At 45.5% G+C, this 25,643-nt stretch overlaps 1 protein-coding gene across 1 annotated transcript in view; it reads right to left on the reverse strand.

The window, feature by feature from the left end:
• Tnrc6c (trinucleotide repeat containing adaptor 6C) overlaps nt 1–25,643 on the reverse strand; it is an 82,459-nt gene that overhangs the window by 45,492 nt on the left and 11,324 nt on the right. The window contains 3 exon segments of the mRNA XM_052758055.1: nt 6,496–6,955; nt 6,957–9,094; nt 21,097–21,423. Coding sequence (XP_052614015.1) covers nt 6,496–6,955; nt 6,957–9,094; nt 21,097–21,423 — 2,925 coding nt within the window.

Here is a 25,643-nt window from a genome sequence, read left to right on the forward strand (position 1 = left end):
GAGCAGCCTCAAACTTGCTACAGCTATCACAGGTGGCCCCAAGGAAAGAAGAGCAGGCATTCAGCAGGATGCAGAAGGACTCTTGAACAAGCTCCTCAAGCGCAATCTTCCCTTGCTCAGATTTCAAGACTCTCACTAATATTTTACTTTGGCACCATTGTGTGTCTACAGGCTCTGGAAGAAAGGGGACAAACTGAGACTTCTTTTGGTGTTGGACAATAGCTCAGTCTCCATGAGCCTATGGGGGTCACTCATCTTGCTTAGATCAACTATATGCTCTCCTCCACATGCATCTTTCCCTAACACCAATGCTGCAGGCTGCAGGAATATATCAGAAGAACTCAGCTGGTTATGGCAAAGTCACTACCTGGAGGGATCAGGGGAGTTTTTGGTGTTACTTGGCTTGTTATATATCAGCTGTCTTCTGTTATGAAAATCATGTGTGCCTTCATAGTTTTCCCAATTGACTTTTCCCTTAGAAGGGCTAACAGTGTGGACTGATCACTCTCTGGACATACACATTCCAGGTATTTGGAGAACTGCCTCAGGAAAGGCTTTCTCTGGAAACAGATATCTCCCTTGGCCACTTTCAAGGACTAGCAGTAATAACAGTCCACATGCAAGTCTCCTGATTTAAGACAAATTCCACAAGGAGACACCGCCTAGGTCAGGTGGATGTTCAGTAATAGCTTTACACAATTCAGCTCGGACCCTCCTTTCTTACAGCCTTACTAACTTTATTGACCGCTAACTCCTTACCTAACCACTTCTAGGAATATTTAGATAACCGTCTGCACTGACAGCTATGCTCAGCCAGAAGCCCAGTTCAAGCCTCCCTGTAATTACCATCATTGGCAGCATCCGGCCAGGTCCATCCCCAAATGGAGGAAAGTACTTTATCAGAGATACCTCTGTACTCTGTAAGAACAGACTTCAGCATCTGGGCTACCTGTTTGAGAAGGCCTGGTGGATGTGCCAATTAAGCTTTACTTCCTCCTTTCCCAAACCTTACCTCTAGTTCCAGATCTCCCTTTAACTATCACCAGAGGCATCTAGCTGTACAGGTTGCCTAGCGACTGAGCACACTTTCCCCCACCCTGCAGAAAAAAGGCAGATAGCTTGGACAGATATGAGTCACAGGAAAAAAGAAGACAGTTTTATTTTCTCCCATTTGACCTAGCAACTTATAGATTCCTAATATTTTCTACCAATCACCTTTAAGATTATAGTTGAGCACATAAGAGCCCTCTTCTTAGATATTACCTGAATTTAGCCTTTAGTTAATTTTTAGTTAATAAAGACAGGAGGAACCAATGTAGTTAAACTGGTAAGGCCTAGGACAAGAACTGTCTCTTAGGTCTTCTTTAGATGATGCCTGAGGTTTCCTCCAGTCTCCATATACATGCACACACATTTACACGCATCTGCATGCACACCAGTGCATACATGGTGAGACTACTCATCATGCTATGAGGGCCATGGTGGTGCCCCTTCTCGTTTTTTTGGAGACAGGGGCTGTAACTCTGGCTGTCCTGAAGCTCACCATGTGGACCAGGGTGGCCCCCAAATCAGAGATTCCGCTGCCTCTACCTCCCGAGTCTTGGAATTTAAGCTGTGAACCATCACCCTCAGCTTGTGGTGGCCATTTTCAAGTGCTAACTCTTCTCAGAGTGCTTTCCATCTTTAACACACACAGGTCACAATGTAGACTTGGTTCTACTGGCCTCTCCCACTACACTGTGTCATTATGCTTTGAACCAGTTTCTCACATGCAGTTCTGACTGGTGTAGAACTTACTATGTATTATGTAGCCTGGGCTGGCCTCAAACTTCTGACTCTTCTGCCTTTGCCTCCTGAGGACTGAGATTAGAAGAATGTACCATTATACCATATTCTCCATACACTGCATTTTAATTTTCAAATTCCTCCTTCTCTGGCTCTCCTAGAACTCACTAAGTAGATCAGGCTGGCCTTGAACTCACAAAGATCCATCTGTCTCTGCCTCTTGAATGCTGGGATTAAAGGTACGCACTACTCTGCCTGGCTTCCTTCATTTTTTTTTCTCCCATCAATTGTCTTTCCTCCTCATTTTCTTCATTCTTTCAAGTCCTTAAAATCTGAGTTCCTAAAAACAGTCATTTCTCAGTTAAAAAAAAAAAAAAACAGGAACTGGGACTGGAGGGATGGTTCAGCAGGTAAGAGACTTGCAGTTCTTCCAGAGGACCTGAGCTTAGTTCCCAGTCCCCATGTCAGGCAGCTCACAACTGGTCTCTGGGGCACCTGTATTCATGGGAACACATACCCGCATGTAGACATATCCCTACACATGATCAATCACACACACACACACAAACAAACCAGGAACCACATGTTCAGATGCTGAAGCAGCAGCCTGTTAATGTAATTTAGTTCAGCAGAAACTGGGCCCAGAACTTCTGGTTAGGGATCAAAGTTACAGCGCTGGGCCTCTCTGGGCTGGTACAAGTGTGTGAATGGGAACACAGCCCTTTACTCTAGTAGAATGCTGCCACATGACACCAATGTTTCCTATCTTTCAGGCTTCTAACAGACAGAACTCTGCCTTTTTCACTAAAAATGCTGATTCACAGAAAAATATGCACCAACTGGGAACATCTATGGGTCTGGGTGCAACCTGTGACATTTCATTCGGGGACAGCGGTGCAGACAGATCCATCCAGGATTCCTATGTGGCAAGTCAACTGTGGAGTGCAGCAAACATACCATGCAAATGAGTACAGAAGGGGACACTCCTCTTGTCTCAGAATCTGTTCAGTGCCCAGGTTTCACATTTAACCAAAGCATGGTCCCCTGGCTTCCCTCATCACCCTTCCTCATGTCACACACAGAATTCACCTACTTTGGCTCCCTTACTGGCCTGCAGGCCCCACAGGGCAGGGGCTTGGCTGTTTTGCTACCTTCTGTGACTCTTGCATGAACACTGCCTAACCCAGGGTAGGCCTTGCAGGGGCTAAACCATGACCATTTTACCCACTACTGGGTGTATCATTGTCTGGCAGCCCTCTGGGCATGGTTAGCAATCTGTTCCATCTTCTACACAGACATCACATCTCTGCTCTCACACCTTCTCCCCTCATGGCTAGTATTGGTGTCCTTAAGCCCCTGGCCTCTTAGATGGCCTGCCTGGGCACTCACCCTTTACCTCTTCTATAGGTTGGAGCATGGATCTTCTTCCCTAGTAAATGAGGGATCTCTCCATTTGCATCCATGCTCTTTTCTACATGATCCTTTCTACCGACTTTTAAATGTGTTCCGTTCTGCCACTTCAAGTATTTTCTTTGTGGGGCTGGAAATTGAACCCAAGGGCCTTCAGCACGCTAGGAAAGTGCTCATTCGCTGAGCCCCAGCCCCTAGGCATTTCTCTGTTGACCGGAACTACGCACTCACAGTTACTCTCTCACAGTTGCAGCTTCAGCTAGCTCTGCGCTGAGATTCCACCTTTCAAGTACATCCTTTGTGTTACCCCTTCCCACCCGAATCTCTTGCCTCCTGTGCTCCGGAAACGCCAGCAAGAACACCACTACTTGTGTCCTGCCACCACTGAGTCACTTCTCTGCTTCCCTAGTCACTGTCCTTTTAAGCACCCCTCCATTTCACCCTGCCACTATCCCTCTAGGCTGCCATCACCTGCTTCCCCATGCAGATTCCCACTGATTCAATCTCTGTTTTCTAGTAAGAACAACCAGTTCTACAAAAGGAAGCCTAAGTTGTCAAGTTCTTCTTAGAACTGTTTCCTGTTTCTCGGGGCTTCTAGATACAGTCCAGATGCCTGTAAAGGCCTCATCTGTCCTTGGGCCTCTTCTCAGGTTGCTCATTGCTGTAAGGCCTTCTTCATGATGTCTAACCACTCAAGAATCCCTCCCTGTTCTTCCCATTTGTTCCCTGTGTACCACATGGAATGGGAGAAGAAGACGCAAAGAGCTCGCCACTGGTTCTGTTAGCGGGATGGAGCAAGGATACTACTGATTGTTCGTGTCCATTCGGATCTTGTTCAGTAGTCTGACTGGTCAGAACAGTGTTTTAAGCCAACATCTTTACTTTTGTTTTTCAAAAAATTACAATTGCTTATTTTTGAAGGATAGGGAACTATGGAGTACCAGTGGAAGTCAGAAAACAACTTGTGGGAGTTGGTCCTCTCCTTCTACTGTACAGGTCCCAGGGATCAAACTCCTGTTTTCAAGGCTTAGGGGCAAGCACCTTTATCTGCTGAGCCATCTCAAGGCCACTTAAGCCAGTATCTTACATGGGGCAGTCAACCAGCACTCAGCACCCATTCTAAAGGCCTCTCTAAGCCTCTACCTAGGAACAACAGGCTCAGGATGACCACGAGAAACCTATAAGACACCTAGGTGGGAAGACTTCTTCCTTTTGTCGTTTATGGTCCATTTAAACTCAAGGGAAGCCTGAAGAGATGGGTCAGTGGGTAAAGTGGCTGCCATGCAAACATGAAGACTGTAATTTAGGCCTGCCTGTAATTCCAGTCCTCAGGAGCTGGACAAAGAATCCATGGAGCAAGCTATCTAAGGTGGACTAGTTGAACTGGTGAGCCTCAATATATAAGGTGGAATGTGATTGAAAAACACACATAATATCAACCTCTGACCTCTACAAGTAATAATATACATCTGTCCACTCACATGTTCACATATGTATGAATATACATATACACACAAGCACACTACATATACACACATACACACACAAAACAAAAAAACAAAACCAACGAAACTATCTCCCTCAACCCCCCTACCCAAAACCCCAAAGAATACAAAACAGAAAGGAAAAGCTAAAACTAGGAACAGGGTTCTCCACCTGGGACCAAGTGACACACGTGGGTGAGCAGTCCTCAGGACAGAACAGCTTTACCAGGAAGTAACTCGGTTTTAAGGCCGATCCAAGAAGAGTGTGTGACACAGCTCACTTAGAGTGCAGCTCTGGGATAACTGGACTGCAGTCTCTGCTGGCTGCCCAGTATGTATGCTACATACTTAAAAGCAAGGATGCTCTGAGCAAAGCACCTTGAGGTTCAAAGCTTCCCAGAAGACCACCAGAAACACCAGAAATCATAACTATAGGAAATTGCTGTAAAAAATGAGGAAAGCTCCTGTAGAATGGGCACACAGACAAAGTACCCTCAGTCAATCGCTCAAGTTCTACACTATCGTCTCAAGGGCAAAACTTTATGCAACTACAGAAATGAGGCTGATTCAGGCCCTGGCTGTCTAAGAAGAAGAGCATGAGGCTAGGAAGTCAATCTGTGGGGCAAGGCCTCTTGAAGAAGTGTCTAGTTCCTCACTTGTATTAGAGGTCTCGGAACACAGCTATGAGTTGGACAGTATTCCCTTCCACATACAGGGAGTGCTGTGGTATAGTTCTCACAAACCATGATTAGAGCATAGTACTTTGTACCATGGACCAATATTCCAGATAGAAACCTGAGGATCCTGCTGGTTCTCCAAAGTCCACCTGCATTGCCTATGCTTTAACATGGGTTTCTGTTTGCTCAATCAAGTTGCCTGTGGCTCTAGCTGGATTATCCCAGTATCTTCCTTTCCACTTGCACAGAGCACAAACTCCAAACACAAGTCTTAGTCTGATTTTGAAATTTGTCTTTCAACTGAAATAAAAATATGACTTGTATAATGACTCAAGTTTTACAAACACTGTTTCATTTTTAGGGAGGAACTTTAAAACTATCAGTGAAGAAGTTCTGTTCTAGAACCATTAAATCAGGTTCTCTGGGGCTGACAGCTCATCCTATGAAGTGTCAAGGCAATTTAAGGAAAGCCAGGGCTGAGAACCACTTGTTTTCTCTAGTAATAGAGACATCTTACAAAACATGCTAATGCAAGGGGTCCTGGCTCCACTGAAGAGGACTCTGCTTCTTTCTTCCCAAATCTCATTGGTGCTGGCCCTGTCATGCAAAGGTTGGATTACAGTATGGGACAGACTCAGACTATTTGCACAGCACAGGGCAGAAAAACGAGCTTGTACCTGGCTGTGGTATTGACTAAGATCAAGTAATGCTTCATCGATTGGGCAAAGGCCAAGGAAATGCACAGAACCATGAACAAGTGGTTTAGGCAGGCAGAAAGAATACAGCTGTACGGCAGAAAGATTTCAAAGTTGCTCTTATAAAAGGATGTCATCTGCCCAACGGTTCCATTACTGACAAAGAACCCAGACAAGCAGAGTACAACATAGCAAAACACAAGTTCAAAACAAAATTAGCCTGTGGTTGTTGGAAGAATGATGAAAAGGACCCAACTGGCTGGAAACCCTGGCTATATTGAGCATACCCAGTGCTTTTCTTGGAGAGCTACTAGAGGATCTTGCTTTGTTTGCTCCCTTGGAAAACAGCTACACTAGTCATTTGCTATGAAAGTACCAGTCCAAGGATTCACACACAGACACAGAGTACACACCAGTGATATGACCAGAGGGCCCCGACCATACCTGGCCCGAGCAGTGGTGACCGATTCAGCTGAGTGCCAGCCTGGTGTGAAGGTGGCGTCTCGGCCTGGTGTGTGGTGCTGCTCGAGGTGGGGGTCGTGGGAGTGGCAGGGGTTGTGGTACTGCTCTGGATGACTGGATTGTTTCTGTCCCACATGTTTACAGTTTTATTGTTGTAGGTGCTTGGGTCCCCCCAAGCTGAGGTACCATCATCAATTTCCATTTTGCGTCGGATGGATGGTGGGGAAGGCTCCTCCCAGCCAGTTGCCTCACTGTTGTCCTTCTGCTTGACTGGCAGTGGCCCCCCAATCCACCCTGTCCCTGTCTGCTTAACAGAAGCAGCTCCTCCCCAGTTACTCACATTGTTGTCTTGAGGCTTGTGAGCCCAGTTCTGCTGGGTACCAGTCTTGAGAGACTCCCCCCAATTTGTACCTGGATTCACCTTAGCATTTGTGCCGCTGCCCCCAGCCACTGGTCCCAGATCTTGTGGCATCATTCCAACCAGACCCTGACCTATTACCATCAGCATCCCATCCAGATCCATTTTTCTTCCCATCCCCTAGATGGCCAAGGACAGATGATGAATCAGCCCAGTCTCCTGCTCCTGCACTCCAGGCTGGGTTTGCTCTTTGTCCATCTCCCCAGTTTTGGGATTTGGGTTTCTGAGGCTCACCCCAGGTGGGTGATTTGTCCTCTTGGTTTACGGTCCCACTCCAAGCATGGCCACTCTTGGTGGCAGCAGCATTGTTAACAGCAGTAGAGCTTATTGAGTCCCCCCAAACTCCTGGGCCAGTTGGCGCTTTGTTGTTGCTGTCTCCCCAGCTTGCGTTTGCTGGCACGGCGGCAGGTGGCGAGCTGACCCACCCTGATACTGAAGAGGTATTTGTACTGTTCATGATGGACCCATCACTCTTCCCCCCTGAGTTTGAAGGCTGAGTAGCTGCACTACCCCAGGCCTCTGTCCCATTGTCATTTTTCCTCTCAGACCTGGGGGACTCTTCAAATTCCCAGGCAGTGTTTTGCTTTACAGGAGTCTGTCCCCAACCAGTATTAGACAGAACTCTTGGGTCAAGATCGTTCCTTGGCAACTGGATGTGCCCTTGGTCTAGAACCCCCTTGTCTCGCCTCCTGCCCTCTCCTGTTCCTTCCCTCCCAGTGCTTCCTTCATTGTGATTGCCAGACCCATCGCTGCTTCCTTCACTTGTAGTTCCAGAAGATGCGGCTTTGGCCCACGAGTTCATGTGTTCACTGCCAGGCTGCAAGGCAGGTGTCTGGCTGGCGGCACTGGGACTGTCCCACCCTGTTGATCCTTTCCCATTGATGTCACTACTGGAATGCTGGTTTGGGGGCTTCCCCCACTCCCCATTCACACCATTAGAAGAGCTTCGGCTGGGGTGGCCCCAAGCTCCTGAATGGATATTACCAATGCCATTGTTGCCATTGCCCCTTCCCCAGGCAAGGATGCCAGGACCTGCAGGAGGTCCCGAGTCCCAGGCACTCCCTCCATTCCCTTCCTTTTGTACAGCACTGCTGGATCCATTCTGTTTAGCACTTAATGCTGAGTTCACAGTGTCTCCATTCCCCTGATTGAACCCAGAATTGTTGTTTCCTGTGGTAGGGTTACCAGGGGACAGTCCCCACACAGAACTGCCCAATCCTTCCCCACCACTTCCACTGCCTTGAGAGACTGATGATCCGTTAGCACCAGGAAGGCCTTGCAGGTGGGGCGGGATGACGGCCCCCATACCAACAGCCATGCCCCAGTTTGGCAGTCCGTTTGTCTGCATTGCATTGATAGGGTTTGGTGAAGCGTTCATGGGGTTAGTGTTATTTGGTCCATCAGTGTTAAGGTTCTGAGGTTGTACGCTGAAAGACACATTCTGAGAAGTGGACGTCTGTGGTTCTGTGCTCTCTTGGGGCAGCAAGTTTCCCCAGGCACCTAGGGTGCCCACTGGGTTCCCATTCTGGCTGCCCATATTCTGACCTATGGCACTGACTGGACTGCAAATACTGGAAGGGTTGCCTGTTGCCACAGTTCCTTCATGCCCGAGTACAGGCCAGGCAGCTGGGTTGGCATTAGGATTAAGGTTGAGATTAATGCCCGCGTTGGAGTTGGAAGCACCCCAACAATTTTGACTTCTCCCATCTCCGATCATGTTGTCCATCTTTCCATCTCCACCACCAACAGAGCAGTGAGTCAGGCCAGAGCTGGAGCCTGTGGCTACACCCCACACTCTGGCCACACCTCCATTCCCGTTGGTTCCACCTGCCCCAAGGGCACTCTGATTCGAAGGGCTTTGGACGAGCGCACCACTGGTGCCATTATTGCCATTTGTCTTCTTGGGATGTCCTGTGAAGCTGCCCTGGGCGCTCCCTGTAGCCATGCTACTGTTCTCTGAGCCACAGTTGGAGGCAGGGTCAGTATCTGTAGGACATTCTGAGGCAGACTCAGTCTCAGTTACTGGGATGGACGGCCACACCTCCTGGTCAGTCCTGTCTATGGTCACTTTATCCCAGCTGCAGTTGGCTTCACTTCTGTAAGAGGGCTGCTGGCCCCAATGGGAGTTTTCATAATGATCTGCCAATCCACTGTGACCAAGACCTGAAAAAAGATGAAATGAAACTCAAAATTATATTCTCTTCCCACTTGCCAATGAATCAACTAAGAACTCTAAGAACTAGTTTTGGGGATTTTTTTTTTTTTAAATCTCAAATTTTCAATTCTAAATGACAAATGCAAAAAAAGGGGGGGGGCAGTGAGTGTGGCTCAGTAGTAGAGCACCACAAAAAACTACAAAACAAACGAACCCTTAAGACTTAGCATGTTTTCTTAACAGCTATATTGATGACATTATGCTCATTGGACTAAGTGAGTAGGAGGCAGCAACCAAAATTCAAGGATCTTCCACCTCAGTGAAATTCTTAGGAATCCAGTAGTGGTTTCTGGCATGCAGCAATATTCCTTCTAAGGTGAAGGGTAAGTTATTGCACCTGGGCCCTTCCACCACCAAGAAAGGACAACATTTAGTAGGTCAATTTGGATTCTAGAGACAGTATAATCCCCATTTGGGTGTGTGACTCCAGCACATATACTAAGTGACTTGGAAAGCTGCTAGCTTTGTGTGGGGTCTGGAACAGAAGGTTCTTCAGCAGGTCCAGGCTGCTGGGCGGGCTGCTCTACCACTTAGACCATATGATGCAGCTGACCTGATGGTATCCTCCTGAGGGGTCAGTGGCAGGTAAGGATGTTGTTTGGGCTTTTGGCAAGCCTCTATAGGTAAATCACAGAAGAAACCTTTGAGATTTTGGAGCAAGGCTCCACCATCATCTCCACCCAACTATTCTCTATTTTAAAGAGAGCTCTTGGCCTGCTGTTGGGCCTTAGTGGAAACTGAACATTTGACAATAGGCTACCAAGTTACCATGCGACTTGGGCTGCCCTTTATGAGATGAGTATTATCTGATCCACCAAGTCATAATGAAGGACGAGTAGAGCAGCAATCCATTATCAAATGGAAGAGGTATATACGCATGATTGAGCCTGAGCAGGTCCTGAAGGCACCAGCAAGTTGATGAAGTTGCCCAAATGCCTATGGTTTCTCCTCCTGTCACAATGCTGCCAAGCATGCACCTATGGCCTCAAGGGGTGTTCTCTGATTGGCTGACCAAACAAGACAAGACTGGTTTACTGGTGGTTCTACACGTCATTCAGGCACCACTCACAAGTGGACAACTGCAGTATTATAACCCTTTTCTGGGACAACACTGAAAGATACAGGTGAAGGGAAATCTTCAAAGTGGGCAGAACTTCAGGCAGTACACATGGTCATGCACTTTGTTTGGAAGGAGAAATGGCCACATGTGCAATTGTTCACTGATTTACGGGTTGTACCAATGTACTGGCTAGATGATCAGGGACTTGGAAAGAGCACGATCAGAAAATTGTTGAGAAAGACATCTGGGGAAGAGTATGTGGCTAGATTTCTCCAAACAGGTGAAGGAATGTGAAGATACTTGTGTTCCATGTAAGTGCTGATCCAAAGCCGGGGAGGAGTTCAGTAGTCAGGTAGATAGGAAAACCTGTGGACAATGCTCGACAACATGGACTTTCATTCACCAAGGCTGATTTGGCTACAGCTGTTGCTGAGTGCCAGATCTGTCAACAGCTGAAACAACACTGAGCCCCAGATATGACACCACTCCTCAGGATGACCAGCAGCAACCTGGTGACAGGTTGACTACACTGGACCACTTCCTCTGTGTAAAGGACAACGCTTTGTCCTTATTGGAGTAGATACTTATTCTGGTTATGGATTTGCCTTTCCTGCACATAATGCTTCTGCCAAACCACTGTGATTCATGGACTTATAAAATGCTTTATCCACCATAATGGTATTCCACACAGTATTGCTTCTGACCAATGTGGTGATATTTTGAACAAATAAAATTGCCTGAAGATCAGAGGACAGAACAAGCCACTAGATTAAACACAGAGGTCAGGCAGTGGTGGCACACACCTTTTAATCCTAGCACTTGGGAGGCAGAGGCAGAGATCCATCTGGATTTCTGTGAATTCAAGGCCACACTGGGCTACATGAGATTAATCCAGTCTGAAAAAGAAACAGAGCCAGGCAGTGGTGGCACACACCTTTAATTCCAACACTTGGGATCACACACATTTAATCCCAGCACTAGGAAGGTTGGGACAGGAAGTGATAGGGCTGGGCAGAGAAAGGAATATTAGGTGGGTGGAGACAGGAATTCACTCTCTTGCAGAGGATCTGTCAGGCTGAGGAGTTGGTGAGGTAAGAGGTGGTAGTGGTGGCTTTCTCTGCTTTTCTGATCTTTCAGCTATCACCCTGATATCTGTCTCCAGGTTTTTATTATAAGACCATTTAGGATTCGTGCAACAGACCAAGGAACTCACTTTACAGCCAGAGAAGTGCAACAGCAGGCTCACGCTCATCAGTGAATCACTTGATCAGGAATGCACTTGTCTTACCGTGTTCCCTGCCATCCTGAAGCAGCTGGCCTGACAGAAAGATGGAATGGCCTTTTGAAGACACAGTTATAACATCAATGAGGTGGCAGCAGCCCGAGGGCTGTGGCAGCGTTCTCCAGAAGGTGGTATATGCTTTGAATCAGTGTCTAATATATGGCATAGTTTCTCCTATAGCAAGATGTGGTGGTATTTTACTTATACTGAAATGTGATTTTAATTGTATGTTAATAAATAAAGTTGTCTGGGGGTCAGAGCTATTAGAGTCATAGCAAGTGCGTCGGCAGTGGCGCACGCCTTTAAGGACCTGGAGGGCGGTACATTCAGGCAGTGACGAGGCAGTCACATGTTTGGGTTTACAACCAATGAGAAGGCAGAACAGGAAGACTTTAAAGACAGACACACAGGAAGTAGGTCCCTTTCAGAGAGCTCTCTTGGCTGGAGAGGATCCCTGAATCAGGAAGGGTGAGGCTCTTAGCTCTGACCTCTTGGCTGTCTTCTCTGAATTGGCTCTGTGTTTCTTATTTTATAAGACTGTTGGTTACATCTACAGCAAGATCCACAGGTCCAGAAACTAAGAGGTAGAAAGGGGAATAGTTCCACTCTCTGTCACCCCTAATGACCTACTAGGAAAGTTTCAGTTTCCTGTTCCCATGACTTTACGTTCTGCAAGTCAAAAGTTTTGGTTCCAGAGCGGGGAATGCTTCTGCCAGGAGACAATATATTCCATTGAACCGGAAGCTCAGACATCCCCCTGGCCACTTTGGGCTTCTGATACCCTTAAGCCAACAGGCTAAGGAAGGAGTAACAGTGTTAGGAGAGGTAACTGATGCAGATTACCATGGGGAAAGTGGATTGCTTCTCAACAATGGAGGTAAGAAGGATTCTGTCTGAAGTGCAAGAGATCCTTTGGAGAGTCTCTTGGTGCTACCATGCCCCGTGACTAAAGTCAATAGAAACTACTACAAGCAATCCAGGCAGGATGACAAAGGGCACAGACCTGTCAGGAATGAAGGTGTGGGTCCCTACTCCAGGAAAAGAGCCAAGACCTGCTGAGGTGTTTGCTGAGGGTGGAGGAAATGCAGAACAGGTAGTGGAGGAAGGTAGTTATAAATACCAGCTAAGGCCATGCACGGAACCAATTGCAGAAATGAGGATTATACCTGACAAGAGTGTTTGTATAGATATTTGTGTTTCTTTTCCTCAAATTCTTTTTTTCTGGTTTTTCGAGACAAAGTTTCTCTGTGTAAGAGCCCTGATTGTCCTGGAACTCACTCTGTAGACCAGGCTGGCCTGAAACTCACTGAGATCCACCTGCCTCTGTCTCCTTAGTGCTGGGATTAAAGGTGTGCACTCTTTCCTCAATTTCTTTATCATATAACATCAATTAAGATAGTATCAGTGGTTATCATATTTAAGTTTTCTAAAAGAATGTTCTGGGGCTGGAGAGATGGCTCAGTGGTTAAGAGCACTAACTGCTCTTCCAGAGGACCTGGGTTCAATTCCCAGCACCTACATGGTAGCTCACAACTGTGTGTAACTCCAGTTCCAGGCAATCCGACATGTCACACAGATATACATGCAGGTAAAATACCAATGCACAAAAAATAAAAATAAATTATTAAAAAAACTAAGAATGTTCTTCAAGCAACATTGCCACCTTTCCTAAAATTTCTAATGCATTTGTGGTTGTACAAGGGATAGTTACATCATGTTAGGTGAAATTATGGCCTGGTTAAATATATAATGTGATTGTACATGGGATAGTTATATCATGTTAGGCATAATTATGACTGGGCTATTGTTTTCATTCTGAAATAAAAAATGGCATGAGATATGATTATGTGTTAAGTTGCCAAGGGGTGTATTTGTGATAACTATTCCTGGTTGTTGACTATATCTGGAATTAACTAAAACCCAAGTAGGTGGGTACACCTTTTCCTTAATTAAAACATCTGAAGTGGGAAGACACACTTTTTTTTTTTTTTAAGATTTATTTATTTATTATGCATACAATGTTCTGCCTGCATGTATGTCTGCAGGCCAGAAGAGGGCACCAGACCTCATTACAGATGGTTGTGAGCCACCATGTGGTTGCTGGGAATTGAACTCAGGACCTCTGGAAGAGCAGCCAGTGTTCTTAACCTCTGAGCCATCTCTCCAGCCCGGGAAGACACACTTTTAATCTGATCTTTTAAGGTGGGATATCCACCTGTGCTCTGGACCACACCTTCTGCGGGAAGCCTACCTAAAGAACATGGGAGCAGCAAGACTACACTCTTTTGCTTGCTCTCTAGCAAGTCCGTTCCTTCACTGGCACTACAGCACAGTTCTTTGGAATTCTGGTGTATACTGAAGACCAGCTAAGACATGCAGCCTCGTGGACTGAACTACTGGATTTTTGAACCTTCTATTGGTAGACAGCCATTGCTGATCTAGCTTTTAATAAATTCCATATAATAATTTTCATTTTGTAAGTTCTGTTCCTCTAGAGAGTTAAGGCCACGTGTGAAGAACTATCATAGTCACTGGAAAGAACATGTTGTGGTCACATCAACCTTTGAAAACAGAGAGCTTTGCTGCCTGACACAAAAGTAATATAGCTGGAAGTGGCAGGCATGCATGGAATCCCAGTACCTAGTCCTCAGGTATTTCTGGTTGTCCTGTGTAGCACAAGGACTTTCTTTGTTTTTTAAGATTTACTAATTTTCTAGATAGATAGATAGATAGATAGATAGATAGATAGATAGATCGATAGATAGATATTTTGCCTGCATGTACATATGTATGTGCACATGTGCACCTGATACCTATGGAGGTGTCTGAGCCTCTGGAACTGGGATTGTAGACCACTGTGATCTACCATGTGGGTGCTGGGAATCTAACTGCAGTCCTCTGCAAGAACAAGTGCTCTTAGCACTGAGCGTCGCTCCAGTCCTACATGAGTTTCAAAGGCTAAAATCTACCTCTGATACCCAGAGTTGACAAGTGAGAATCTTCACTTCTCTAAGACATCACACACCTACCAGCACTCTGAAGAGTTTCCACAGACACCAGCTTAAGTGAACCTCACAAACAAACCTTGTCTATCTTGCAAGAGAAGGGAGAGGTGAGGGAGGTGGGGTGCCTCACTTAAGTCTGGAACCCCTAAGTAGTGAGGAATTAAAACACATGCTCAGAACATGATTCTTCCTGCTACCTATCACACACACTATTATCAATAAACTCCCCTTAAAAAAGGAAAGATAAATGGAGTTCAAGTGTAATGCTGAATTCTCTTCTTGTGTTTACATGGCTTCTGTTCTATAAATAGGAGTCTCTATAAAAATCTAAGCAACATAGCTGTCTTAAGTGATTAAATCAAAAAGGATTAAATAACAGCAGGAAAGGAAAAGCTCCCCTTTTGATTTTTAAATATCCAAATGTTACCATATGAGGATAAAATTTTCTAGGCAAAGTAGTTAATACAAACCTCCCAAAAGCTACAGTAAGCAAAGTTTTCATTAGTATCAAATGAATCAGCTAGGGATGTGAGGCCAGTGTGTTGAATGCTTTCATTGGCACTCACACTGACAGTAAAGGCACTTGGTCTTCATCACCGTATGTCTTTTACCTGAAATCACGAAGTAATAAACCACAAATTGTAGAAAGTAGTCCCTGGTGGTTTCAAAATTTGACAGTGTGTGTTCCTTAATGTCTACTGAGAGCACAGATTCCTTGCTACCTGGTTTGTAGGGACAGGGTCAATGTCACAGCTGTCTTCAGCTCTTGAGATCCTCCCTCTCTACCACATATAAATTTTACATTTCATGTAAAAACCCAAGGGTGAAAGTACTTTGTGTTCCAAATTCCATCGAGGGGCAGAATCTCTCACATCTCACCTGTCAGTTGCTACAAGCCCAGGTAGTCAATAAGGTGGAACAAAGCAAAAATTTGCTGGGAATAATGGTGTCCAAAAGAATAATCTGTCACTTGTGTTTCTGTACAAGAGATGACTTCTCAAGGTCGAGAAGATGAAGATACAATAAGGAAATGATGTAGGGAGGTTGTGCCTGCTTGGAGCCACGGGTAGCGGGGTAAGTAGTACCACGGACACGGCCTTGCTCTGTGCAGCTCTCCCATTTTCTCTATTCTGAACTGCAGCCAAGAGCTCCCACCACAAGCTGGAATGCCACACACACTCCAGCTGGAGAAAAGTAGCTATTCCAGGCTCAGGGTCTGTTCTGTTTCTCCTGCTTTGGGGTCTGAAGAAATACCGGAAGTTGGTACAGCCCACCTCCCAGGAGCTGTTGCCTCTTGCAGAGTGGCCTCTGGCATCTGGGCTCTGACTGCAACATGACGACCACCTCTTGTGCAACTGCCAGATTGTTCCCAGCAGTTTGGCTCAAGCTACCTGCAGGCGCCGACCGTGCCAGCCTGGAATGGACCTAGAGATGCTTTTGCCACCCTGGGGAAGTGGCCCATCTTATCCCCTTATAGCAGGAGTAGGAAGCATCCATGGACAGGTTCTGTAAGCTTTGATAATGTAATTGTAGCTGACACTAAACCGATCTTCCTTCCTCTTTAAATTCTCTCAATTGTCAGGACATTTTACTTCAGGACTCAATGACAATTAGCACCAGAGCCACCCCCATCCCTCTTTCTTTTTACTTTTTGAAAGCTAGCCAAAAGAATAACAGCATGTTGCCTACTGGCTGAATGCAAATAAACTGGTATTTCCCCAGCCACCTGCAGGAGAATGTTTTACATTCCTCCTTGATCTCCTTTATACAACCCCTCAACACCTGCAGACCAGCACTGTAATATTCTAAGCAAGGTCCATATGTAAACTGGCATGAGTTCAAGTTCTTAATTACTTTCCTGTCTCAATCCAAAAAGGGTCTAAGAAGTAACTACTGCCACATACTAGTCAGAGCTTCAGAGCTTCTGTTTATGATGTACAAACTAGGCACGAAGACAATACATCGTTCTGCCTAAAGGTACAAGGAGAAAAATGTTTAAAAAGATTTTTAAAGAAAAAGTTCTTACCTGGTGGTGGTGGCATATGCTTTTAATCCCACCACTTGGGAGGCAGAGGCAGGTAGATCTCTAGGTTCAAGGCCAGCCTGGTCTACAGAGTGAGTTCCAGAACAGCCAGGGCTATACAGAGAAAACCTGTCTCAAAATGCCTCCCCCCACCCCAAATAAAACAAAATAAAAAATAAGAATAAAAAAGTTCTCACATGCTTCAAGCTGGAGTTACCCTGAATCCTCGCAAAACCAGAGTCTGAAGAGAAAAAACACGGCAGAACGTGCTTTAGAAACACACCACTGTGTGAGTCCCTCTGTGTGTGCACAAACATTCATCTGACCAGGGCAGGGTAGGTCTTCCTCCAGTTGGTTAAACAAGCTCTTCTCTCTCTCAATCAACATGAATGTAAAAGTTCACTTCCTGTTGGGCTCTTCTGTGACAAAGCCAAGGCTTCACTCACCAATAGCAGCCTATACAAAGAACATCTGGACTGGAGCTGGGAAGGACAGAGGCCCTCACAGAGCTCACCTTGACCAGGTCAGGGCTTGTGGCCTGTGTTTTCAGTTTTGTAGGTCTGCCTTCTCAAGACCCATGGCTCTAGCTAAGGCTGCAGGGTGGTCTCCCCTCAGTTGCTCCCTGAGCCCTTTGAGGGTATTTCTAGGCTTCTGTCACTTGTCATTGGGCACACTTATTGGAAAGCCCAGTTTCCATGAGGGAAGCCACCTACAAAGTTATATGTAAACTGCATGTTGTGGAATATTAGTTGAAGATGTGTTACGTTTGTTTATGCTGTGGAACATTTGTTTAATGATGCAAAGATGTGTTGCATTCTTTTATGCTGCATTTGTTTAACTCTGTGAGGCTGTGTTTATTTTGTCTGTCTAAAACACCTGATTGGTCTAATAAAGAGCTGAATGGCCAATAGTTTGGCAGGAGAAAGGATAGGCAGGGATGGCAGGCAAAGAGAATAAATAGGAGGAGAAATCTGGGAAGAGAAGATCGAAGATCAAGGAGCAAGAAAAGAAGGGGCCAGCCATACAGCCACACAGCCAGACATGGAACAAGAAGGAAAGAAAAGATACACAGAAATAGAGAAAGGTAAAAGTCCAGAGGCCAAAAGGTAGACAGGATAATTTTTAAAAATTTATTTATTTTTATTTTATGTGCATTGGCATTTTGCTTGCATGCATGTCTGTGTGAGGGTGTCAGATCTTGGAGTTACAGACAGTTGTGAGCTGTCATGTGGGTGCTGTAAATTGAACCCTGGTCCTCTGGAAGAGCAGTCAGTGCTCTTAAACGCTGAGCCACCTCTCCAGCCCCTAGACAGGATAATTTAAAAAAAAAAAGCTGGCTAGAAACAAGCCAACCTAAGGCCGGGCATTCATAAGGAAGAACAAGTCTCCATGTGTGCATTTATTCCACAGCTGGGTGGCAGGCCCCCAAAGAAAACAGCCAAAAGAGTGAAGAAAACAAAACAAAAAACACAACAACTGCATATAATTCTGCAGGCACAGAATTAACTATAATAAGCTTGATGCTAGAAAACAGAGCTTTAAATTGGTAGATCATTATAAAAGTCTGCTTCTGCTTTAAACTTGACTAAGTTTCATTATCACATCATATTACTGAACATTACAAATATCCAGGAATAATAGTAATAATAGTTATTATTATTTTGAGACTAGGTTCTACTATGTAGCCCTGGCTGGAAAGTGTTATATAGACCAGGCTGGCCTCAAACTCACAGAGATCCTGCCTCTAACTCTAACAGAGTGCTGGGATTAAAAGTATGTATTACCATGCCTGGCCAGAACTTATTTTTGCATGCAAGCATCAGAAATCTTGGTCATCCTACAAAATGGGATAAATGTTGACACTAGTAAGCTTCATGTGACAATACACCATCTATAATGAGTCAACACAGAGGGGGATGACAGAACCTGGGATCTGGAAGGAAAAATGTATATTACTGTTCTCTGGGGAGCTGCAGCCTAGCAAGCATGAAACCAAATCCTCAGCCTCAGGTTGCCGAGGCCTGGGCATGTAGTTCAATAAAAGAGTGTTTACTTATTAGTATGTACAAGGCCATGGGTTTCATTCCCAGCACTGAAAGTAAAAATAACAAATAAGCATAGCCAGGCTGTTCTAGACCATCATGAAACACACGACAAAGGTCAGAAGTGTTTCAAAAAGGCCATGGTCAAATCCCTTTGCCTCTGACACATGTTCACTTGCCTGTCAGTTTTAGTGCTATGGAGATGAGGGTGCCCACTAAGCAGGAGCCTGCAGGAAGCAAATATTCCCACACTTGTAGCAGCTAGCTCTAGGCATTTATGGAGCACTTAAAATGCTAACAAATCCTGCCACCGGCCCTCAACAGAGCTGGCACCAATTCACATACTCTTCAGGCTCACAAGCTGCCTGTAGTGGTTTTGGAGCCTGGAGAGAACTGAAGGAATTAGTAGTTAACATTTAGATCAGCAAATGGTAAAAAGCACCCAGTAAGTAGGACGATTACTGTTAGCCTAACAGGGAACAAGATGTTAAAGTTTTGAGAAGAAATGGGGGAGGGGGGGCAGACAGAGGAGGGGAGAAAAGAAGAGGGATTAGGTTTTGATGCAAGCAGAGAACTTATTATCCCTCTGGAAGATACTGGAATGTACTAACAGAACTGACCTAGGTTTGGCTTTAGTAAATCATTTGAACCATGAAAAAGAGAAGCTCCTAGTCACAGTATGTTTCATACAGGTCACAGAGGTGAGAAAGCATGACTGCACTGTGTGACAGAACCGAGTCAATAAGACTGAGAGTTTAAAAACCTGCTTTACAACTGCTTCAAAGATGGGTGTATGCTTACCATACACCTCAGTCTCAGCAGTCCTGCTACACGCTGTCATTTGCATTGGATGATGCCTGTCACAGGCAAGGTGATGCAGTGTGAAACTGAAACCATCTACCAGGAGGAAGGAGGACCTTTTCACCTGATAAGAGTCCCAAGTGCTAAGAGTATAAGTGACATGGCAGCTGTGGTCTGGAAGGAGAATCTGGCCTGGCTCTCCCATACTGTATACATAGCTGCTCACCTACAATTCTTGTGGTTAGTCTACAATGCCATGTCATCTAGCTATGCCCACCTTGGCCAATTCAACTTCTGTGGAATAGTATTTGAGTCAGAAAGAAAAGGGAACCAACTCTGGAGACTCGAGTCATGGGAGACCAGTGCTGTGGGAATTGGTTCTGTTCAGCCAGTGGTATTGGGGTGACTAGCCTTATAGGGCATGGTCTTCTCTGAGTGTAAGACCGAATAAGAATGGAGGAGAGGGGTTGCAAGCTCTCTCTTGGGTGGTCGGAGCAGGAGCAAGTGGCAGAGAAATGTGGCTTGTAGTTGGTTCCCTGGGGCAGAACAGCAGAACAATGACAGCTGGATTAGCAGCGGCGTCTTCTTTGTTCTGTGTCATGAGTGTATCTTACTGATTTCATTTTCCTGATAAATTTTACCTGTCCCATTGCATCACTGTCCCACTTCACCTAACCCCAAACGGTCCTGCTCCCTGGCACATTGCCCTTCACGGTGACGGGCGGGACAGAGAAAAGCCTCCATTTACAGACCAGAACCCTCCTTTTAGATGAGTGAAGGACTAGCGGGTGGCATCATCAGGACTTCTAGGTTTTGACCCACAGTTTAGAGACTTTTCCAGTCTACTAAGTCAATTATTCAACAGGAAGTTCTGACACTCCACAGGCTATTTTCAACTTAGCTGAGATGTGAGACTCTAATAAACTCATCAGCAAAAGATGCAAGTCACACGGTACACTGCACGGTCGTGTGCTGCAGACTGGCATATTGCAGCTCTAACAGGAGTGATGGAGCTAAGCAATAGGAAGGTCTGAACAGAGAGACACTGAGAGGGTAGCCCTTTGCATGGACCGCTAGGGAAAAAATAACCACTGGCTCCTCTGTGAGGTGGCCAGGACAGAAAGCAGGCCATGGAGAGGACAAGTTTCTGTAGTGGCAGAAAAACTGAGTCTGCACATTAGGAACATGCAGGTATCTGGGGGGGCTGCTGAGTCAGTGAGGTGGTAGGAAGATCCAGCCGGCAGCACTGTCAGACACTGCTGGGGAGAAAACAGACGGTGTGAAATGAAGATGTCTGTCTGGGAGTCAAGAGCCAGCTTCTCATTTATACTCATACAGACTGATTCAAATTTCAGGCGTTTTTTCATCCATAAAGTGAGTTATATTCTAAACACACTCATATATACACGTATACATAGTGTGTATATATGTTATATGATCACGCAAATATCTATATATGCCCCTTGCCCAGTTTGTGTGTATGTGTGAATCTATATATCTATACATTTTTCATGACAAGGGTCTCACTACATTGCCCAGGCTAGCCTCAAATTCTAGAACACAAAAGATCCTCTCACCTCAGCCTGAGTAGTGGAGACCATAGGCACATGGAAAGAAAGTCTCAGCATTGGGGAGCAGTGCAATAGCCAAGCACCTGCCTAGTAAGGACAAGGCCCTGGTCCTATCTCTAACACCAAGAAAAAAAAAAAAAAAAGCCCTATTCTTCCCAGTTCTTACCTGGCTGGAGTTTGCTGGGATGTTGCTGTGTCCCAGCTCCAGGGAGGGGAGGAGGGCTTGCTCCTGCAGGTCTAGCAGCCTGTGCTGGGCTCACACTGGTCAGAGTCCCTGTAGGCAATGGCTGGCCTCTCTTTAACAGCTGCTTCTGTTCTTGCTGGCGAAAGCGTGGAGGCACCTCCCGAGGCAGGTAACGGGATGCAGCTGGCTGCTGGCCACAGGCAGATGAACGTTTGCCATTGCTGCTGCTAGAGAGAGTGCTGGTGGAAGTACTGGTACTGGTACCGGCAGGTTGGGGCTGGCTTGAACAGGTCTTAGTAAGTTCTGGCACTGCAAAGTCCCAAAGGAAAAAAGGTGACCCAAAGCTTTAGGAAACTTAAAACTCAAATAAAACAAACAGCTCTCAAGGACACACGGCCCTGTTTAGTGCATATATGTAAATCACCCATCCACGTGGATGTAGGTGTGAGCATCATGTGACTTCTGATGGTAACAATGCAATATTCTGCATCTTGGGTTCTGTCAATGACTAGAGTGAGCACTATGGGGTCTCAGAGTTGGCATTTATGGAGACCATACCTGCAACACTGCTGTGCTCTGCTACAGACTTGACAAGGATGCAGGTGGCCTGTTTCACTAACAGTAACACACGTTAATGAAGAAGACAATTTGTGTCAGGTGCAAAAGATCCGACCCTCAATACTCAGACCCACCTTCATCTTGAATGTGAACCATTATCCAGAATATATAGACCGAAACAAAGTTTCCACCTTATTTTGTGAATGTCTTTCCTTTTATGTCTGAATAAAAGCTTTGTACAAAGGAGTTAAAAAACAATTCCAGGTATCTTTTTATTGTATTTTTATGTTCTGAAGTGTTTTCTATGTGCAGCATGTGCATGCCTAGTGCCCATGGAGGCCAGAAGAGGGTGCCAGATCCCCTGGAACTGGAGTTACAGGTGGTTGTGCACTGCTATGTGGGTGTTGGGAATGGAATCTGGGTCCTCTAGAAGAGCAGTCAATGTGCTTGACTGCTCTTGACTGTTGAGATGTCTCTTCAGCCGCTCCAGTTACCTCTCTTAGGTACTATAAGCCCTTCTGAGTCACAGCTACTGTAAGATAATGCTATGGTCTATAAGCTAGTTTTCCTTTCCTTTTATCGGCAGCTCCAATTAGCCTGAGTTTGGGTCTTCCAGCATGGACTCTACTGAACATGAGGTAACCATTATACTGTCGGTGCCCTCAGGGCCTTTCCTATCTTTCTGTCACTTGTGCCTATCAAGAAAGCAACTGAACTCTCTCTTTATAGTAACTCAGACTAAGTAAGACTCTCAGGGTGCACCCCCCCCCTCTTTTGTTTTGTTTTTCGAGACAGGGTTTCTCTGTGTAGCCCTGACTGTTCTGGAACTCACTCTGTAGACCAGGCTGGCCTCGAATTCACAGAGATCCACCTGCCTCTGCCTCCTGAGTGCTGGGATTAAAGGTGTGTGCCACCATGCCCAGCTTCAGGGTGCCCTTTCTAGAGCAAGTTCTTGCTCTCAGTGCTTCCTGCTGATCCTGTGTCCCTGTGTCAACAATCCATTCCAAGCCTCTAATGCCTTACCACTCTGCCTTAGCCTCTCACTCCCAGAAGATAAATGTGACTTTAGTGTGCAGGAAAAAATAAAAGCAATTAGTCAAAACCTTTCTGAGTTTCTGCCACTACAGAAACACAACCAACACACTGTTCTTTGTGGCACACCTCTGCTAACTCTATTCGAAGACTAAGATTGTAGTCTCTCACTGTGCAACACATTTCTCAAATGCTAACACACAGAGAGGCACTGTTTTTCTTCTTCTTTCTTAGTGGCATGTGCATATCTGGTGGGTCTCAGGATCAGTGGCCAGGAAAGGAGAAGCAAGATGGATGCCCTGAATTTTCCACCCAGGATTCTCCAGACCAGAAACAAAGACCTAAAGATTGGGTCTTAGATTAACCTGTTTTATAGATGTTTACATCTTTTCTTGCTTTAATATGGCAGATACCATTCTTTCAAAAGAAAAGAATTTAACAGTCACTCGTGTTCCCATGGAGGGTGGGAAAACGCACACTTCTTCAACAGCCTTTGATAGCCACCCTTATCCCTGGCCCCCAGTTCTCTCAGCTTCGTTCCAATTTCTCTCCTCTGTGAAGTGACAGGTCTTAGAGAGTTGGTGTAAGCTGCCCCTTTCTGCTCCTTATTTCCCATCCTTCTCTGTCCTCCTTTTTGGTTTGTGGTGTTTGTTTTTTTTTTATTTTGTCCATGGAGGCCATACTGTGCAAGGTGATAATGACTTTCTGGTGCTTAAATCCAATGTCACCTTCTGACTATGTTCTCACTTCTAGTCGTCAGGACCAAAGACTTCTCCTGTGGGCACCAGTGAGATCCTGCCTTCCTACTCCCTGAGCCACAAAGATGACTAGGCCAATGACAACAACACTGCCACTGAGTCAGAACTAGAAGTTATGCCTTTACACTGCCAGTCCAGGTCTCTTCTACTACACTGCTACTAGTTTTTACAAAAGACCGAAGGAGCCAGGAAGGTGGCTCCTCAGGTAAAGGTACTTGTCACATAAATCCGGTGAGGTGCGTTCAATTCCTGGAGCCCACCTAAAGGTTGAAGGAGAGAACTGATCCCACAAACTTCTCTGACCTCCACATGTGGCTGTGTCATGTACACAGACACATCCTATGCAATATCAACTAACTAAAGAACTAGACCAAAGGACAAATTCAGGGCTATTTTTTATTATTGTTAAACCTATTACAGGAAAAGGAATTCACATTAAGTAAGCAAAATGCTGTAAATCAGCCGCTTTATTTTCAGTCTAAGCCACCAAAGTCTAAGACCTATCAATACAGAATATTCAGTTCTCCTGTGTTGCTTGTCTGACATACTAAATGTGTCTGATCTGTGAAGCCTCCCCTTCCTCTTGATTAACTGCTACCACGGGGGACAGAGACTGGCAGAAACCAAGAAGAATACTTTTCACAGTTCTGAAGGATGGGAGGAAGAAACCAAAGAATACATGAGAGAGACCATCCATGGTCTCCTAACTCTAAAATAGTTACCACCCAGCCCTTCACGGGACAAGTTTGCTGCGTATTGATACAGGAATAGAAATTATTTATACTACTAAACTACTAGGCACACAAGTCACCCAGGAAAAGACTGCAGCCGTGCATCCCCATGTCTCCTGTTTATTACTTCAAAGCATGTGATTATGAATAAATATGAATACACTCCCCCCCCCCCCCCCATATCCTTTGCTGGGAAGAGTTCATCATCACAGAATAAAAAGGGGAGGAGACACTTTTTAGTGGAGAAAGGCACAGGAAATACCATGTTCCAGAGGCATCAGCTCCTCTTCTCCATCCCAGCACTTCAGGCACAAGAGAGCCACACTCATCAGACTGGTCAGGAGGCACCGCCCATCTCTTACCATTCCTTGGGTCCTTCACACCTTTTTTGTTCTCAATCCTGCCCTAGGCCACCCAAGAGTGGGCACCCACACTCACACAGCCTCCTCTTTGAAACCCAAACACAACCCCAGTGCTGCTCCAGCTCTGGTCCTGGCTTTATCTTCAGCTGTCAGCTGGACGGGGCCACTTGGAAGTGATTTATTTATTTCCCTTCCAAATGAAGATATCCAGGAGAGGAGCAATAAGTCTCTGGGAATGAGCCAAGTGTCTCCTTCTATAGAGAGCACTGACACACAACTCATGATTTCTTACCCAAATGGACCAACAACTGGGGAAATAAAACTGTAACCACATGTGGCTACTGAATGCTAAATGTACTGAGGTGTGCTGTGCATATAAGACAGAGACTATCCTGAAGACCAGCTGTGATGGCATGGGCCTATCATCTCAGCACCTGGGAAGGGAAGGCAGAATGATCAGGAGGAATTCAAAGTCATCTCAGCTACACAACAAGTGTAAGGCTAGCCTGAACTACATGAGACCATGTCTCAAACAAACAAACGAAACCAACCCAGCCTGGCCTCATAGTCCTGGGCTACAGTGCTTTGGCCACCTGTCTTGCTACAGGCATGTGTCATTATGGTGAGCTAAATGGAATTTCTTCTCTCCTTTCCCCACCTTTTCTTCTCTCTCCTCTTGTTCTCTGCCTCCTGAGGATCAAACTCAGGGCCTAACACATGCTAAACACTGAGGTACACTCTCAGCTGTTTGCATTATGTCTCTGTTAGACAGAGATCCAAAGAAAAAAAGGTAATGTGCTCCTGAAAAAGAAAAGTTTGAGCAAGTTTCTCAGAAATATATTACACTTAAGGATTTGTTTCCTTAAAGGCTGAGACAGAAACAGAGAACAAGAACCTAGTAGTTGTGAGAGGCCAGAGGCTGTTTCAGGTGACTGGTTTCATTTACAACTCTGTACTCCACATTGAGTACTAGCATATTGTCTCAAATGGAAAAATGTCATTTAGTGTATGTTACACTAGAGATAAGACCGAGGGTCCTGGAAAGTAATGTGAACATGCTGAGTTCCTAATCTATGAGTTACTTTTCA

This window comes from Peromyscus californicus, unplaced genomic scaffold (assembly GCF_007827085.1).
Source record: "Peromyscus californicus insignis strain IS unplaced genomic scaffold, ASM782708v3 Scaffold_3__1_contigs__length_106647218, whole genome shotgun sequence".
NCBI classification, from domain to species: domain Eukaryota; kingdom Metazoa; phylum Chordata; class Mammalia; order Rodentia; family Cricetidae; genus Peromyscus; species Peromyscus californicus.